The sequence below is a fragment of the Dicentrarchus labrax genome, unplaced genomic scaffold (genome assembly GCF_905237075.1).
Source record: "Dicentrarchus labrax unplaced genomic scaffold, dlabrax2021, whole genome shotgun sequence".
Classification (NCBI taxonomy): Eukaryota; Metazoa; Chordata; class Actinopteri; family Moronidae; genus Dicentrarchus; species Dicentrarchus labrax.
The window spans coordinates 28,796,667-28,815,638 of record NW_026136720.1 but is presented as its reverse complement, the minus strand read 5'-3'; the positions used below and the strand labels follow the sequence as shown (position 1 = coordinate 28,815,638).

Here is an 18,972-nt window from a genome sequence, read left to right as displayed (position 1 = left end):
CCTGTTTCATTGTCAGTTTTCTCCCAAATTATGCATCTAAATCGGTTTCTGAATCAATTTGAGGTGAAAAATAGGCCATCCAGTTGCAGAGTCACGCTTCATTTTATATCTACACTGCCAGTTGTTCACAAGGTTTGGAGATTTCAAGAGGCAGAAAATGGAGTCATTATGTACTGTAAATAGTTTGCTCATTGGTCTGGCTTCCAGCTGCCAGACTCCACCAGTCCTCAGCGGGTGTTTGGTTATCCAAACACACACCCAAGCGGCTATCCACCATAACCACACACTTTGAAATACTGTATTTGGCTGTTTGCTGTGGAAAAGCAGCAGTCTCTTCCAGTAATCTATATCTATCAATTATCTTAGTTTGGTTCCAGTAATTTTACTGTTGCCCCAAATAATGTGGTAATGGTTTACTGAATTTCATATCTTATCCATATATTATAAGATCAAAGAGCATTGAGGAGTAAAAAGCAAAACCAGAATAGAGTCAGAATTGGGTAGAAAATCATAATGAAATGAAAATAATATTTTTGTCATATGGACAACACAAGAGAAAAGGATATGAAAATAAGAAAGAAAATGTGCCTTAAAATTACATAACACACAAAGACACCATTATTTAGTTTTACAGTATTGCAGTAATACTGTTTGTGTCATGAGTATGACATTTTGGGAATTATGCTAAATATGAAGCGGATTGTTTTAGCTTAGCGTGAAGACTGGAAGCTGGGGGTAATAGCTAGCCTGGCTCCGGAACTATTTCTTGAGGGAATATTTTGCTGAGACTCCAGGAAGACAGTGGCCAGACTAAGAGATAATTCCAGGAAATAACTCTCCGTAAAACCATAAAATGCTGTTTTAACACTCTAACACAGATTAAACGAATGAGATACAGCATGTTAATTAGTGAGCTTTAGGGATGCAATTTATTTACCTTTGGACAGAGCCAGGCTTCAGTCTTTATGCTAAGATAAGCTAATTGGCAGCTGCCTTTACCTTTATACTTATATACAGTATACAAACATCAGAGTGGTATCAACCTTCTTATCTAACCCCCAACCAGAAAGTGAAGATGTGTATTTCCTAAAAATGCCACAAAAACTTTGGTTTGACTTCTTTTTATTTTGTTGCATACCTTGTGCAGACCAGACAAACACCAGGCCGAGCAGGGCCAGGCCGGGCCAGGGGGTGTTGGGATTGGGGAATGGAGGCCACAAGGCAGAAGCTTCTGTTTCAGCAGTGCCAACGTATGCCTGCTGCCCGACTCCCTGGCCAGGTTCAACAACCTGTCAGACACACACCGGAGAGCCCGGGAGGTTGGAAAGAGGATCCGCAACGGTGCCAGTCGGCCTCAGATTAAAATCTACATTGACTCACCTACCAACACTTCCATCAGGTGAGAAGAGCTTGCTCTTGGGCTCTCTCTGCTTATGTCCTATGTCTATTTGAAATATCCGTTAAACAAATACATACTTTATTTCTTTCTGCTTCGTTCATCAGTGCGGCATCTTTCAGCAGCCTTGCCACAGGTTTCCGCCGTACCTCCTCTCTGGACCAGCGACCAGACCATACACACACCACCAATGGCCCAGCCGATAACGAAACCGAACCTCTCACTGAGTGCCCGATTCATTCCTCAGGTGCCACCGACTGCCCCGTTCACCCCTCTGCAGGAGACCAGGGCTCCTCTGAATGCCACCATCACTCAGACCGAGCAGACACGACAGCAGACTGCCCCCTCCACCCTGCAGGGACTAACAGCAACGCAGACTGTCCTGTTCACACCTCAGGGGAGGCTCCAGATTGCCCCATGCATTCCACAGGGGCTCACAATGGCCATGGTCATCATGACTGCCCCATGCATGGAGAGGGGACCCAGCAAAAACCATCCTCAGACTGCCCACTTCACACCTCAGGGGTTCAAATCAGTATCAGCGCCCCAGAACCGGACCCCCAGGAGGAGGAGGCCGAAACAGGGAACCATCGGCCCGGAGAGCAGGCCGGGGGAGACACGGGCAGCATGACTGCCTCCAGGGAATCCCTTGCACGTTACCACGGAAGTGACGGCGGTGTAGGGATATCCTCCAACAACACTCTCTCTCACGTCCCTCGCACATCAATCTTTAAGCGCCCTGGACGAAAACGCCGCCACGGAGATGAGACGTTCGACCACGAGATCTCTGCCTTTTTCCCTGCCAATCTGGATTTCCTGGCTCTGCAAGAGGTGTTCGACCATGGGTCGACGACTAGACTGCGGCGGCAGTTGCATCGCTACTTCCCCTACGTGCTGAGTGATGTTGGGCAGTACGGATGGAAAGGCTGCTGCTCACGGTTCAAATTCCTGAACAGTGGGCTGATGCTGGCTAGCCGCTACCCAATCCTGGATGCACGGTACGAGTGCTACCCCAACGGGAGAGGGGAGGACGCACTGGCAGCCAAGGGGGCGCTGTTCGCCAAGGTCAGAACATTACTTTCTTTACCTCCTCTTCTTGTACTCATACACAAATCTGTAGAACGTGTTGAGGAAATCTTGCAGTGGTGACAAAACTCCAGGAAGTCACTGTGGCCAGCAAGTCCAGCTGGATCAATCTCATTTAACTCTGGGCAATAAAGCAAATTACAACGTTTCCCAAAAATGACGACCACCGCACAATCCGGGAAGCAATAAAATACTTATACTACTACTATAATATTTTCAATCAAATTCTACCTACATGAAAGAAATGTGATTACTGCTCCAATGACTTAATTATCAAGTTTGGAGACAGAAGACCTTTTTGTCATTTTGCCGTTTGCAGTCGTTCTTGCTGAGAGGTCAGTGTTAGAGACAAGTTAAAGAAATGTCATAACTAACATCTATTATCTATCGATCTTTCTGTATTAAGACAGGGCTACTTTTTGGAGGCTTTGACAAGACTGCAAGACAATCATTTTTAGCCAAAAAAATGAAACAACTCTGAACCCTGACTGTTTTCCTGGAATTGTTTTGTCTTTCTATTCACACTGCAGATGTAACAGGGAAAAGATCCCATATCCTCATCTCATTTCACTTCAGACTGAGCTGAATTAGAACTAAATGTCACTGCGGGGCCACTTTTATGCTTTTCCTGCAGCGGGAATGTGTCTGTGCTATGATCGCTTCTCGGTGCCGTTTCAGTTGAAAACTCATCTTGTCATCTCTGACGCCGCTGTTGGTAACTTTGGCAAGGCAGTAATTGAATCTGCCTATTAAGTCTATTTATACAAAATGATCTTATTATACATTTGTGAAAGAGAGTATGAGTGTGAACATGAGTGTGAAAGAGGGACGGAGAATCAGAGTTAAAATGACCTGCCAGCTGTCTGCATTAATTACCATAGAACTTGTATAGCAAAGGCATCGTATTGCAAAACATTTCCACATTCAAATTAAATTTCTCACTACTGTTTCTCTTGACTGTAAAAACTCAGACACACCAGTGTCTATCTGCCCCATTTCATAACCTATTTCTCATGTAAATAATGCCACTCAGTAAATGTTTGCTGCACTATACTAACACAGTGTTACAGTGATGGAGAATCCGCAGACTGCAGACAGTACTTGGTAAATACGCTTACTTACACCCACATCCATTCACACATTACACATCTGTCATTGTGGTGAGTGCACGCACCCCAGTAATTACAGAACACTTCCAACCTTTCCACATCTCCCGCTGCTGTGTGGAAAAAGCAGGAAAAAAAAGAAAAAAAACATGTCATCATCTGTTTTCAAGGTCTTCAGCATTACATGTTTAAGATACTGGCATAATTGCACATGTTTGTATATAGCACTGAAACACAGTGATGATAAACACCATAACATGGCTTATAATTTTCAACTGAAGAAGTTCTGGTTACATTTATTTAGATCTAATTATGCTTTTTTTAAACTGTGTCATGTAAACCTTTGGAAAGTTGGGTGTAGCCACTGGGATGCAACACAGCTATGAAAACACTGTTGGGTATGGACATAACTTACATTCATATCCATTAGCTGGCCCTTCGCAGTTGTGCAACAAGAGGTGGCTGAGACGCTTCCTGCTATGGACGAGTCAAAACTGTGCAGCCAATGAGCGTAGATCAGAGCGTAGATCTGGCTCGCGCTGGCTCCGCTTTACTATCAAACGCCGAACTCGAGGCTTTAAAACGATAATGCACAAACCAATGGGTGACGTCACTATAGGTTCACACTTGGTATGGCAACATGCTTACAATGACAATGCTAACAAAAGAATGTTTAGCAAATAAAATGTTACCATGTTAAGAACCTTAGTTTAGTATACTAGCATGATAGCATAATGCTAATTATCACAAAACACCAAGTACAGCTGATGCTGTTGGGAATGTCATAGTTCTAGTATAGTTCATAGAAAATGTATAATTTTTGACCTGATGGTGGCAGTAAATAAAAAGTCAGGGGATCAGTGGAGCCAGTTGGATTAATCTTATGCAGACAATGAATATCTGTACAAAATTTCTGGACCAAAGGTCACACAAATGTATTATTTATTGAGATGTAAGCATTGTTTCAGTTGCAGTAGCTGAGGGACATCCTGTCATGCTCCCCACTGTAGTCAGAAGGAATGAGGGAGGTTATGGAGTCCATTAGGCACTTTCAGCAGGAAGACGGATCCCATGTAGATATGGCAAGACAAGTCTTAATGCAGAGTGGAGGTACTTTCACACTATTACTGTACAAGTCTAGGAAGCAGGATGCATTTACGGCTTGGCTACCGGTGTACTAATGTGGGCTACATGCAAAGTGATGGGATTTCTACAGTCATACATTCAGTACATTCATGCTTCTTATAAACTCCTTTTTATTCAGTATAATCAGGAAACAGAGAGTTTTCCCAGCAGAGAAAGAGTAGTTTTTCATAGAGCAAAGCTTATAAAGACATAAAACATGCAATGAATCAATGATAAATCAAGCAGCGGTTTTGTGTGTACATCCCATTGTTTGTGTGTGCATACCTGCATGTGCATATGCCCCTGTGATAAGTGTTAGTGTGTGAGTTCATTAATCAGCTACGTACTGTGACTGTCAGGATATGCCTCTGGATCTGATCCAGATCCTGCTGGGACGGATCCGCTTTATGTGACCTGATGCTGATGATGGGTGCCTGTACGTGTGTATGTGTGTGAGCATCTATTTGTTGGTGTCCGTACATGCCCTTACATATACCAGATCTAATAAAGGCCCACTCCATCACAGCTTGCATGCTGACAGTCTCATCCTGTTAGCCCTGCTGCCTGCTGACTGTCACTGCAGCTTACAAGCTGGCCTCACATCCCTATTTCATCGCCTCCTTGTGTATGAGGTCACTCCAGGTCCCGCGACAAGCTGGCTGTCAGCCAGCTGGCAGGTACATATCTCAATGCAAGCTGTTTATACTCCAAACTGACAGAGAAGGAAACCAAACAATGATAAAGAAAATGATTCTCCTTACTGCCGGGAAATGGTTGTTTAGACTGCAGCTAGACTCACATGTCTAACAATCCAGTATAACTAGCACGTCTGCTTTCTTTTGCTGGAAAGCCTCCATAGCTGGTCTTTATACCGGTCAAGAACACATAAAGGATTGGTATACTTAGCTTCCAGAGTGTCAAAAGGTCATCCTGTTTACCCATAACACCTTTGCTTTGCTGGTATGCTTGCTAGAGCAGCATCCCTGTGAACACTGCATAACCTAACCCTGTACCATAAGCAAAATAGTAACGCACATGAGACTATCTCCTATTACCAGAAAAAAATCATGGAACATCTAGAAACAACCCATTTGGTCTGGTGTTCGCAGACAGCTCACATTGTCTGTTTCTTCTTCAGGGTATTGATGTATGCAGTATATGTAAATGCTCGTATAAGTCATTTTATTTCAATTTGATGTTTAGGTATAATGGTTTCTTCCTCCTTTTCCATGAGATGGTGTATTCAGCAAACAATCTTGACCAGACAGTTTCCAAGTTTCCAAATTGCATATAGCCACTATTAATTACTATCAACCTCTCCAATGATGATTTAGCTTTTCACACCTTTTTTGAAAAAATGATCTTTAAACAGGCTACTTGTGAAACAATTCGGTCATACATCGTCTGTCAACTCCAACTCCATTCTCACATTGCTAAAAAAGTTGCAAATCAGACTATAATTAATGATTGCTTAACGGAAGAGGAAGTCTTCGCCCAGATATCCAGTATCGGATATCCTCTGGCTATACTTAAAGCCTCAAAACATTGGCCATTGGCCCCAGAGGCTAAATCGATAGCTGATGAGTTCCAAGATTGGTATAAGAGTAACATAAGGTTGACAAGACATTCTTAATTTCTGTAATTCCATAAACTCAGTTTACTGTCCAACCCTGATGCCATCACAGTCTGACACAGATTGGGAAATGTCTTCACAGTGTTTTCTGAGTTTGAAATGCATTGCTATCAAAAACCCAAGCAAGCTAATTAAACATGCCAGAGTGCAAATGGTCATTTGAGACACTGTTAAGAGCCATTTTGTGTGCCATGCTCTTACCATCAATATTCAAGGAGCTTTTAGATCTACACTGTTTATTACTACTGTATGCTCTGTTCCGACTGTGTCTTATTGTTCTCACCAATGGAACAGCGTTCAGCATTGGCTTTTGCCAGCCCTTCCTTATAACCCATGTGTCCCAGTCGGCTGCAGGCTTTGATGTGCCTGCTGTTCATTTCTTGCCCCTCTCTATCCTCCAGACGTCTTGGCAGCCTTCCAAGGCAGCATCTTGATATGAACCCTTGCTTCCCCTCCATGAACCTCTGGTCATTCTCACTCATTACTACTCGACACTCCGGCTCTCTTCGGCGCCAGCTGGGATGCATCTCATTAGATGCAGTTCATTTGATGTACCTGATGTTCACGCTGCGTTTGTCTTCACAGCTACCAGATACTTTGTTTGTTCTTTCATATCAAACACAAACAAGGATGCTCAGTCAGAAGTCATTGTTAAAATGATGATCCTTAAATTCTGTTCCTTTTTCAATTTTGTGTTGTTTGGTAGTAAGGACTCACTGTGGTGCACTTTATCCAGATATCACCTGTCAGTCAATACACTGTGGGTGGTACTGTATCATCTCTTTTCTTTGTCTGTTCAACCGTTGTCAATGTCCAACCTAACCACCTTTTATATACTTTAAACACACTCTAGTGATAAAACAGCCTATACCACAGGAAAACACTACTAGGTGTATACACTTTAATATACCAGCTCCAACACGTAGTATTTATAAAACACACCTATACATACAGATTATAAGATCAAGCCAAGTGTGATATGATGCATTTGAATTGAAAAATAAGTGGAGACACAGTATCTAACATGCAATAGAACCATGTGTATGCACAGCTGCATAAGACATTGTATATGCTAGTTTTGCTACACCAAATATCAGTTTAAATGCTATTGGGACTTAATCTGGACATTAATTATATACACATTCTACATGGATTACTTAAGTAAAACCTTTAAATGACCAAAAACTGTATTTGAACCAAAACAATTAATGACTTGTGGTGTTACAAAATGTCCCTTGTAAAGGTCCATTGTGTAACATTTAGGAGGATCTATTGGCAGAAATGGAATATAATATTCATAGGAATGTTTGAATGATTTTGCAGCCAGTTTCTCCTTCGCGCTTGGAAGGGAGGTTAAAGCAAGGGAGTTGCCATCTGTAACTTCACCACTAGATGCCACTAAATCCTACAAACTGGTCCTGGATCAAATATTTATTGAAACTTGATATTTCATATAGATTGTCTTTTGATACTGTCATACATTTTGTGTGGAGGATGACAACAACTCCACCCGGCTAAATCTTTGCTAAGATGCTGGAAGCCTCATTTTGTGTGGGAAAGTGATTTGACCTAAGGGATCAACCATCAATTATAGAATAGAATAAAGTTTAATGTCTCATATATGTACAATCATACACAGTGCAATGTATAGTGAAATATGTCCAATAAGTAATAGAAGCAGTGGGCAGCCAGTGTTTTGGTCAAGGGCACTATTAACCTAACATACATGTTTTGTTATTACGGAAACATCAGTTCTAAGCAGCCTAGTATCCCTAGGTACTGATGATTCTGCACTGCAAGATTAATGTCCAATGCCATCCAGTGCCAACGCAGAAAGCAGTGTGTCTGTATGTAGTAAGGTGACAGCTAGGGGTGTGGAGGCCAGGGTGGTGGATGGGCATGTGACTTTCCTGCAGGAGGCCATAGTTTGCTTCCCATCACAGACCTCTATTCACTGTTCGCATTTTAGTTAACTGTTATTAACTAACCATGGTTTTAGTAACCTCACCATACCTTAACCTGCCAATAACCTTAACCAGATCAAGTACTATGGAAAGAAATGCAGGAAGTGGATGCTTGTCATTACATTATTATGATTCAGGGTTTTAATATTGACTATTTTTTTGGCTGCACAAGGATTAGTCAGAGAATGTTCTCATTTCTCTGGCGATGTATTAAACTGCCAAGCTTTATGATGAGGGTCACTGTGTTTTTTGGGTTACCTCAGGTTAAAGTATCCAGCCCATGATTTATGTATTATTACAATGAAATGAATGAAAAAAAATCGACCTCCAGCCATCTAGGCTATTGTTCCCAGATTGTTTTATTTCAATTATAAGCTATTTAAATGCTGTTCTTCTTATATGAATTCAGTCTCCAGCTAGTCTAACTCGAAGCACACACACATTCTCATAATTTCCCCATGGATGTATTTACCTGGAGAGCAGCAGCAGGTCAGCAACATAAATCTGAATTGTCTCATGTGGAGAAGTGACGCACTAGAGAAAGAGAGAGAGAGAGGGGAGGGAGAGAGAGAGAGAGAGAGAGAGAGAGAAGAGAGGCAGAGATAGAATATTAATTAAAAAATGTTTCCCTAAAGAGAGAGCCAGTTCTGGCTCCGTAATTAAAGCTTTTCAGTCTCAACATTTATCCCCTCTTATAATTATTTCAAACTACTAAGTGCATGGTTGAAGAGTCATGTGTGTGTGTGTGTGTGTGTGTGTGTGTGTGTGTGTGTGTGTGTGTGTGTGTGTGTGTGTGTGTGTTTGTCTGTGTGTAAATACACAGTTTGAATGCATTACTACGGATTAGGCTTCAAAACAGAGACACACTCAAATCTAGATTGGATAGAATGAGAAATCAATGGGAGAATTCCCCAAATCACACCTGGCCTTTAATGACCAAAAGGACCTCTACTCACTATGGAGGTCAACTCAATTTATTGACACAAATTGCGTTTCTATTCAGGGCCAAAGGGATTTCAACCTACAGTGTCTTTTCCCTTTTAGCAGCACGGCTCATCTCTGTCAGACCATCTAGTCTTCTCTTGTATGTCTTGTATGTCAAAACTCATTTTGATGATAAAGACTAAGAAATCATGGCTCATAATTAGTTGTGTTCATACAGTTCCTTTGTGGTGGATTTCCAAGCAAACATCCATCACTTCCCTAATACTAACTACATGATATACCAGAGCTATAGAGGCTCAACCTGATGCTGACTTCATAAACAAAAATGACAACTGGACTTGACCCCTCACTGGAATGAAAATGTTTCAATGTCATGTTAATGTTCAGAATTTTTAAAATTTAAAGACTTGAAGACTCGACTTGAGTTGAGTCTCAAGGGCTTGAGGGCATGACAAATTCTCACTGTACAGTGTGTAAAGCTGAGTCCCATTTGGCCCTTTTGCTACGTGTATATAAAAGAATGAATGAATGAATGAATGAATGACAACTGATGAATATTAGTTTATCAGAGATTCATGCCAAAGAGTTGAATTATTAGTATTCCACTAATAAGTAATAGTAATTAGTATTAAAAGTAAAATTAAGAGTATTGAACATAAAAATGCTTTTATTTTCCTTAACTAAAAGTCACCAGAATTCAGGAAACAAAGTCTCTGAAACACAAACAAAAATCTGGGGACCACCAGACCCTGCATTGGTTTTGAAATCCTTTTTATGAGGTGTCAACGTTGGCAAGTATGCTTGAACCTGTCTCGATTAAATAAAGACCTTGACTTGTGTCGACTGACCCTTGAACTCGATTACCATGACAGACAGACAGACATGACTTGAACTGGCCTGAAAGACTTCAAAATAGCCCCATGATATACGGTATGTAACAAATGGGAGCATGCAGCCTTGAGGAACAATTGAGATATTCATTTAACGTTCTTTAGGTAATGTAACAAACTGTCTATCACAGTAAAGCTGCAGGCAGGATGCTATCCAGACACCAGTAAATCTTCAGCACTGCATAGGATTTACAGCAGCAAAACGCCCTTTAAATACGCTACATTCCATAGAGATAACTCTGCTGCCAAGCTTAGATTGAAAAGACTGAACTATAACAATGTCTATGGTTTTGTTCATCTGGAAAGACTGACAAACAGAAACCACTGCTTGTCTGTCATCCTGCCGCTTTCTGCCGCCTATCTGTCATCACAACAATTTGGCTGCTCGCTTTTCAAGTGAAGCGATCAAACTCATGCGAGTAATGCAAGGTGAAATCTCAGCTCACTCTTCGTCTGATGGTAAAGTTAAGGTAATTAGTTACAGCAGCCTCGGAGGTTTCGTAATTAGGCTTGGTTTGGTTGGCTTCCAGTGTGAAATCGTCTCCCACAGCTCATTTCAGTTCCGCTCAGTTCTGTCTCAACGCCCTATAATGAGAGGAAGTCATGGGAAGTTTCAGCATCTCATATCCTGCACTCTCACTTATTTCCTGTTTTATTTTTAAAGAAATGCAGTTAATTTAGTTTCATATTATTTTTACTCGTACAGAACAGAGGGGCAAAAAAAAAACATTTTCAATTTCAGCATAAATTGCTTCCAGTCAAGGCTTTCCTTCGCCACTATGCAGAACTCCAATTAGCGTTAGCATCATCATCTCCTGCACAGAGCACGGACAATATAAACACATTCAAAGTCCACACTCTCTTGTATGAGTGTGTACACACATATAGACACACTCATACGAATCCCCTCAGGCCTCTTGTCAGTTTCAGGGTGCACACACACCTATTGAAGCATAGATAAGCCCCTGAAATATTAATGCAGATAGAGAGAAGAGCAGAGGGGAAGGAAGAGGGAGAGATCGGAGCAACAGAAAGGGAAAGAATGAGTGTCTGAGAGATGGGGGGAAAAAGATGAGAATATTAGATGAAACTTTAATGATCCCTGAGGTGAGATTTACTCAAACTGCAAAGTAATAAGAAATTAAGTTTGATCAGGTAGTAGAAACAAATATGGGCTTTAATGTTACTTTTACAAATTTAACATATAGTAGTTAGAGCAGACTGAGTGGGAGGACTCCTGCTAATATTTAAGGCTTAACTGAAGTTGGCGTATTAGTATTTAGGAATAGAAATAGTTAGTTTGACATTTTGGGAAATGTTGAACTATTCCTTTAAAGGACCAGCAAGTAAGATTTAGTGGCATCCATGGTGTCCTTGCTGATTTAAACTCCCTTGTTTTACCCTCCATTTCCATACACAAAGGAGAAACTACAGTGGTCGCGAAATGCGCAAAAAATGTGAAAGGCCCTATGTAGACCAGTGTTTGGTTTGTCCTCTTTGCACTACTGTAGAAAAAACGGCAGTTCAACATGATTCCACATAAGGTGACCCGTGTCATCAGTAGATATAAACAGCTCATTCTAAGGTAACAAAAACACAAAACAGATTCAGGTGATTATACACTAATGAAAACACACTTTAAAGCTTAAAAGGTCCAGTGTGTGACATTTAGGAAGATCCACTGCCAAAAACTGGGATATAATATTCATAGGTGTAACTAAACCCCTGCATTCATTAAAAAATGCAGCAGTGGACCTCACAGGAGAATCATATAGGTTTAGAATTAATATGAGGGTGCGGAGAGCAGGGGTTGGTTACGGAAGCTGCCACCATACGGTATACATCACCAGTGTCCCCCTGCTTCCAGTCTTAATGCTAAGCTAACCTAACCACCTCCTCACTGTAGCTTTATGTTTAACAGACAGACATGAGAGTGGTATTAATCCTCTCATCTAACTCGTGGCAAGAAAGCAATAAGTGTATTTCCCACAATGTCAAACTATTCCTTTAAATATGAATTACTAAAGTTTTATTATGTGTGGAAAACAAAGTCTACAGTACAGGTTTCTGGTGTCTGCCTGGGTCAGCTGTTATCACCAAACCAACACAGTCTCACAAATTTTCATTAACTCACATCTTATGCAACATTATTAGAAAAGTTAATGTACCATCTGATAGTGCATTTAATAAAATTGGTTTTTTCTGCTCATTCCATTAACAGTAATTGAATTAGTGCCTCAAATCTTCGTAGAGAAATGTATGGACTTTGCTGCAAGGTGTATTTACTGTACTTCGTGTGAGCTTTGTGTTTGTGTTATTCAAGCTAATTAAGCTAATGCTTTATTGTGGCTTTTAGGATTTTTCATTAGGAGCTCTGCACAGATACCAAGCCAAAACAGCCATCCCATTATTGGCAATCAGTTTCCATTTGTCTAAATGAAAGTTCCCTCCTCACTGGGGGGCTTTCACACTGTGGTTAATTCACCAGAGAGATAAATGCTGAGTTCTTTCTTCTTTATACTAGACAAGAATTGATCTTAAATTATGCAAATTAATTCAACTGAATGAGAGGTTCACACAACAGGCGTGTTTTTTAGTCACTGTGAAATAAGACACTGGAGGTACCAGGGAAGTTAAGGACTAGTGGGCAACTAAAAATCCTAGTAGTTAGATCCATTTACTCTACCTTAAGCATTATTCATATTTCAAAAGGAAGGAACTTTCTTATTTTCAGGTCAGTTTTAAAATTTTACTCACCAGCTTCATCACCGTACAAGGGCAAGCTATGACCATAGGAAAACATAGCTTTTCAGCAGAGTTTAAGGGGCAGTTATAGTCCTCAGATATATTTGACCGCTTGAATGGCCTCAACCTGTCTTTGCAAGGCCGCGGAACTCATATTTTGCTCCTCGCAGACAGAGTGGACGCCTTCACACAAAAACTTGACCTCTGGCATGGCCGCATCAGTCGAGGGAACTGCGACATGTTCCCCAGCCTTGCAGACTTTATCACTGATGCAGGCACGTCACACGATTTCTCCTCTCTATTTCAATCAGCGTCTGAGCACCTGTCAGCAATGAGAAAACAATTTGCGACGTACCTTAAAGAGGATTATCGCTCTTTAGCGTGGGTTCAAGATCCATTTGTGTGCACAGCAAACAAGCTGTCAATTGATATGCAGGAACAGCTTATTGAGCTGAAGAGTGACAGTAGGCTAAAGGAACCCTTTACCTCCTGCCCTCTTTCGTCATTCTGGGCAGCATTGATGCAGTAATACCCTCAACTCTGTGACGTCGCCTTGAAGATTCTCCTCCCTTTCGCGTCGACATATTTGTGTGAGGCAGGATTCTCAAAAATGACTGCACTCAAAACAAAATTCCGCAATCATGCACAAATCGAGGATGATTTGAGGCTATGTTTATCAGACATTGCACCAAGAATTGAGGATCTTTGCAAGGCAAAGCAGGCTCAGGTCTCACATTAACATCGCCTACCACCTTGTAAAAGGTTGAGAACCCCTGCACTAGACCCTTGCTACTTTCCAACCTACCATGTTGTGAAAACATGCAATTTAGGTTAACTCAACAGACATCTGGGATGCTTTCACTTTGCATTTTCTTAAAATAAGTTGCTTGGATAAGAACATTGAACTGGGCATTTCTTGTTTCAGACCTGTTTGGTTGTTTGAGCGCTCACTCTGCTTGATTTACAGTATTGTTGTCAGTGATGGGAATAACGGCGTTATAAATAACGGCATTACTAACGGCTTTACTTTTTTCAGTAACGAGTAATCTAATTGATTACTCTTCCCATCTTAATAACGCCGTTACCGTTACTGCCAAAAAATGCGGCGCGTTACTATAATTGAAGCTGTTTTTTTCATCAGACCAACTAGATCTCTGAGCCGAGAGGCAAAGACTTTTTTTTACTGTTCTTCCTTGGTTAGTGGGCAGTGCACGAGACAAGCGCATAAATGCTGACGATTGGCTGAGGTTGAGTAAAATTTCATGGTAAGCCAATCAGAGGTAGAGTTGGGCGGGTGTTCGAAAGCATGCATAGTCCGACACACAACGAACAACACAAGAGAGTCAGTCAACAAGGGACAGGTATGGCGAGTTGTGCTGCATCTTATTACATTTGCACTAAAAAGAGTATATATATTTTTTTAATACATTTTTGGGACATTGCTTAAAAAGCATAATTAGGGACCGAGCCAGCGACCGCTCCAAGGTCCCTATTGTAATTGGTCCGTTTCTTATTATTATTATTCAGAACGTTGACTGCGTTTTTGACCCCGTGAACATATACTTTTTTTATTTGGCAGATTTTTCAGGCCTGGTGAAAATGTTGAAATGCTATGCGTCGCTTTGGGGTAGACCACTAGGTGGCGCTATTATTAAGAAAACTATGTTTAGGCTAATAACTCCCACATCGTTTGTCTCACATTCAAAAACCTTATATCCACAGGTGAATGGAGCTGAATCTCCCTATATAGGCCAAGCCCACTTCTGTCTAGATTTTTTTTTCGCTAGAGCGCAAAATGTCCAAAAGCTACGTTTTCGTGTTCCATCCATGCACTTTTGTCTGATTCGCATGAAACTTTGCACGTAGCATCTGGAGACCGTCCTGGCAAAAAAAGTAATTTAAAGTATTTTGATATTTAAAAAAATAAGCACGTTATAAAATTTGCACTTCCTGTTGATTTTTCGTCAAAAAAGGAAGTGGACCATTTCTCCACAAAGGTATGTCCGATTGACACCAAGCTTGGGTCCATAGTTCCCCATGTCTTCTTTAGGCATCGTGCACAATCTTGAACAATTTGAGGCCACCGCCACAAGGTGGCGCTCTTTCAAAGTCAAACATTTATATCTCTGTGTCGGCAAGTGTGATTAAAATGAAACTTGGTAGGATGATTGCCCATGGCTCCCTGAAGCTCCCCTAAAAAGGAAAAATGGTGGAAGCTAATTAGCTATGCGGAGACCGTAATAGTTTTAGAAATTCACAGGACACGTGTAGACTGGTGCCTGTAGCTCACATACCAAAAATCGTGTTTGTCGTGGTTGTAGCGCCCCCTACAGGATTTTAAAAAAGCAGCCCCGGCACCACGTTTCACCGATATCTATGAAACTTGGTGGGCATGTATGTGCAGAGACGTAAAAAAAAGCCTCTTGGACCCCAAAACCCACAGGAAGTCTGCAATTTCGATTTTAATTTTCACCATTTTGTGGTCATTTTCACTTTTTGGGCTTGTATTTGAACGAACTCCTCCTAGGGAATTTCTGGGATCTACTTCAAAATTGGTCAGAACAGTCAGTAAATGGTGCTGAATGAACGCTGTTCAATTTCTGACTGTACGTTGAAGGGCGTGTCCATGACGTGCCGTCAAAGTTGGCCATTTTGAATTCCCTGGTCATTTTCGTTGAATTTTCGCCTCGTATTTGAACGAACTCCTCCTAAGGAATTTATCGGATCTGCTTCAAAATTTGAATCGAATGTCAAACTGTGATGTCATTTTTGGCATTTTAGGGCTTCTATTTTAACTAACTCCTCCTACAGATTTTATGGGATCTACTTCAAAATTGGTCAGTACAGTCAAAAAATGTTGCTGAATGAACGCTGTTCTTTTTGTGACTGTACGTTGAAGGGCGTGTCCATGGCGTGCCGTCCAATTCGGTCATTTTGAATTCCGTGGTCTTGTATTTGAACAAACACACTCCTAGGGAATTTATAAGATCTGCTTCAAAATTAGTCAGTACAGTCAACATATGTTGCTGATTAAGAGTTGTGCGATTTGTGACTGTACGTTGAAGGGCGTGTCTGTGGCGTGGCGTGCCGCCAAAGTTGGCCATTTTGAATTCTGTGGTCATTTTCGGTGAATTTTTGCCTTGTATTTGAACAAACACCTCATAGGGAACTTATCAGATCTGTTTCAAAATTGTCAGTACAGTCCAAAAATGTTGTTCATTAAAATTTGTGCAATTTGTGACTGTATGTTGTCATACTTGAAATCATAATTGAAGAACTCATCCCTGTTTTTAAAAACAGAATTGTATGCTGTAAGGGCAGTAATACTTAAAGGTCCAGTGTGTAACATTTAGGAGGATCTACTGGCAGAAATTGAATATAACATTCATGTTTTCATTAGTGTATAATCATGTGAATATAGGAATTGTGTTTCTGTTTTCTTAGATAGAGCTGTTTCTATCTACAGAGGGAGCAGGTCCATAATGTTAAACCTCCATGTTTCTGCAGTGGCCCAGAATGTACAAACCAATTAATGACTCTAGATTGTGCCCTTTTTTATGCCTTCAAAGTTTCTGTACATGGCACTCTTCTCTCTGTTCAGCGTTAGTGGCATTGACTGCTCATACTACTACTACCCAGTTCTTTCCCTTAATCCATATATCCATCCATTATTCATACCACTTGGGTTGTGTTTCAGCTCTCAGGCTGGGTACACATTGGACAGGTCACCTTTCTCCAGTCATACATAAACACCAATGTGAAATTTAGTTCACCTGACCTGCACGGTTGGGACTGTGGAACACCCATGCAGGCACATGGAGAACATGCAAACTCCACACAAAAAGGCCAGCTGTTCTCCTGTTAAATAGAAAAAAACCCTGATAGGTGAAAGTCCTATTTTCATGTTTGTCAGAGGATTATTCCTGGCATAAACGCTGCCAGACAGCAAGCTTTTAGAACAGCAAATGTAAAAGCTTTCATCAACTGGATAAACAGCATGTTGCATTACTATTGTGTTGCAACCGAAATAGTCTTTATAGATAGTTACTTCAGTCAAACATTCTACAGCTTGAGAAAAATTACTTGATTATGAGGATGGAGCTATCCTAAGAGCAGTTTACCTCATACAACACTCTTGTCCAAGGCTGTCTCTTAGCTGGTCTCTACAGGGTATAGTCTGCCTTGTAATAGATCTACTCCACCCAGGCGCCTTCCCACTTTAAACTAACCACCCCACAATCACCATCTCCCTTTCTTTGCAACCCTTTATTCCTCCTCCTCCTCCTCATCATCATCATCAGTCTGCATCTACCCACCAGCACTTCAGAGCTGCCAACCTTAGCCTTGCGCTGTTTCTTGTTTCTGTGTTGGTGAAGGACTTCTCAACACTGATGCTAAAGGTGTCTGATTAAATCTCAAGTGATGCTCAGTTCATTGCTGCTTTGCTCACACTCTGCCTGTCTGAGAATGGAAAAATTGAGGTTGGGTAGACGTACTGAAAAATGTATAAAGTGTATGAGGACGTGTTGAAAGAATATCTTCAGCTCCGCGTTTAGCTCCCACCGAATGAGTCAGTGGATCTTCTTGTGCAGAACATCGCTCACTCGTTCCTATCGTGCAATTGGACATTTCAAAGAACACAACTATAAAGAATGAACACATGAAACAAATGATATTTTTCATCTATTCTTTCCTTATATACTTTCGTTGACTGACTTTTCTCCGAAGGTGTAAACTCGCTCCAATTCAACTACATCATCTTTAATGGAGTGTTAATCAAAGAAACTGTCAAGGATAGACAAATACCATTAGTTGTTTCAGATGGTTTTTGTGCAGAAGAACTGTACCTCATTTTGCCTTTTGTTTACAGTGAACAATAGCTGACATTTTTTTCCTGCTGATAAAAAATGTTCCATGCCCCTGAGACCATGGCAGACCATTCATAATGCAGCGTAAAATGTCAAGACTGCAAATGCAAATGATCAACACCATTTTTATGCTACTTGTTATTTCCTATTCGTACAACTATATATAGCAGTTCAAATAAGGGCTGTGTATGTGCAATAATCAGGCGATACAATATGTATTGCGACACAGGGGTTATGATTCAATATATTGCTATACTGTAAGCAAGGTGATATATGTTGTGATTTTGTGATTTATATTTTTGGATTTTGTGTTATCACAGGCTTTCATTACAGACATACTTTGCGCAGCACTTAGTTTACAACACGGCTATCTAGTGGTTGGGGGTTTAAACATAAAAATCAATACAGTGTTTGGAGAATCAATATTGTGATACACAAGTGTATCAATATTTTCTTACATCCCTTCCCATATGTCTATATCAGGGGTAGGCAACCTGCAGCTCTTTAGCCTTTCTCCAGTGGTTCCCTGTGGCTCTGACAAAGAATTACATGGAAATTATTTACTGGTATTTTAATAACATTTTCATTTACAATTGTTGTAAGTGATTCTTACATTCTCAAGTTGTGAAAATGTATAGCCATTACACCAAATTAAAAAACTAATTAACATTCAGTCACCTAAAATTTACGTCATATGTTGCTTCCTGACCTGCACCCTTTCCTTTAAATTTTAATGGTGGCTACAAGTCTTTGTGGAGAGATTTGTTTGCTTTCACCTCAAAAGCTGCTGGCTTACTGGTTACTTGATCCATGGAGAGAAATCAGCATTATAAGGCTCAACTATGTTTTGCAGATTTTTTTTTTCTTTTGTGGCAAAAACTTTCTCTTTTAATAGTAATGGCAGTAGACCTTGGTTTTAATCTCCAAGTGTCTACTAACTCTTTACTGTCCCATAACCAGCCATGCTAGCAGCTCTGTGAGGCTGCACCCAGACACAGTGATACTTTGAGTTATAATGCTAACCTCAGCATGCTAATATGCTCACAATGACAATGATATCGTGCTAAGCTGGTAAAATGTGTATCATGTTCACTAGCTTGATTTAGTGCCATCCAGCGGTGTAGTTTCAGATTGTACCTCCCTCTCTTCACCCTCCCCTTCCAATCGCAAAGAGAAACTATGGTAGCTGTGAAATGTGAGGAAAAAGGCAACCA

The 18,972-nt window shown here is 40.8% G+C and overlaps 1 protein-coding gene across 1 annotated transcript in view; it reads left to right on the top strand.

Annotated features, from left to right (window-relative positions):
* smpd3 (sphingomyelin phosphodiesterase 3) overlaps window positions 1-18,972 on the top strand; it is an 82,624-nt gene that overhangs the window by 42,004 nt on the left and 21,648 nt on the right. The window contains exons 3-4 of the mRNA XM_051383192.1: window positions 1,148-1,399; window positions 1,504-2,461. Of these exons, the coding sequence (XP_051239152.1) occupies window positions 1,148-1,399; window positions 1,504-2,461 (1,210 nt within the window). The remainder of the gene's footprint in view (window positions 1-1,147; window positions 1,400-1,503; window positions 2,462-18,972) is intronic.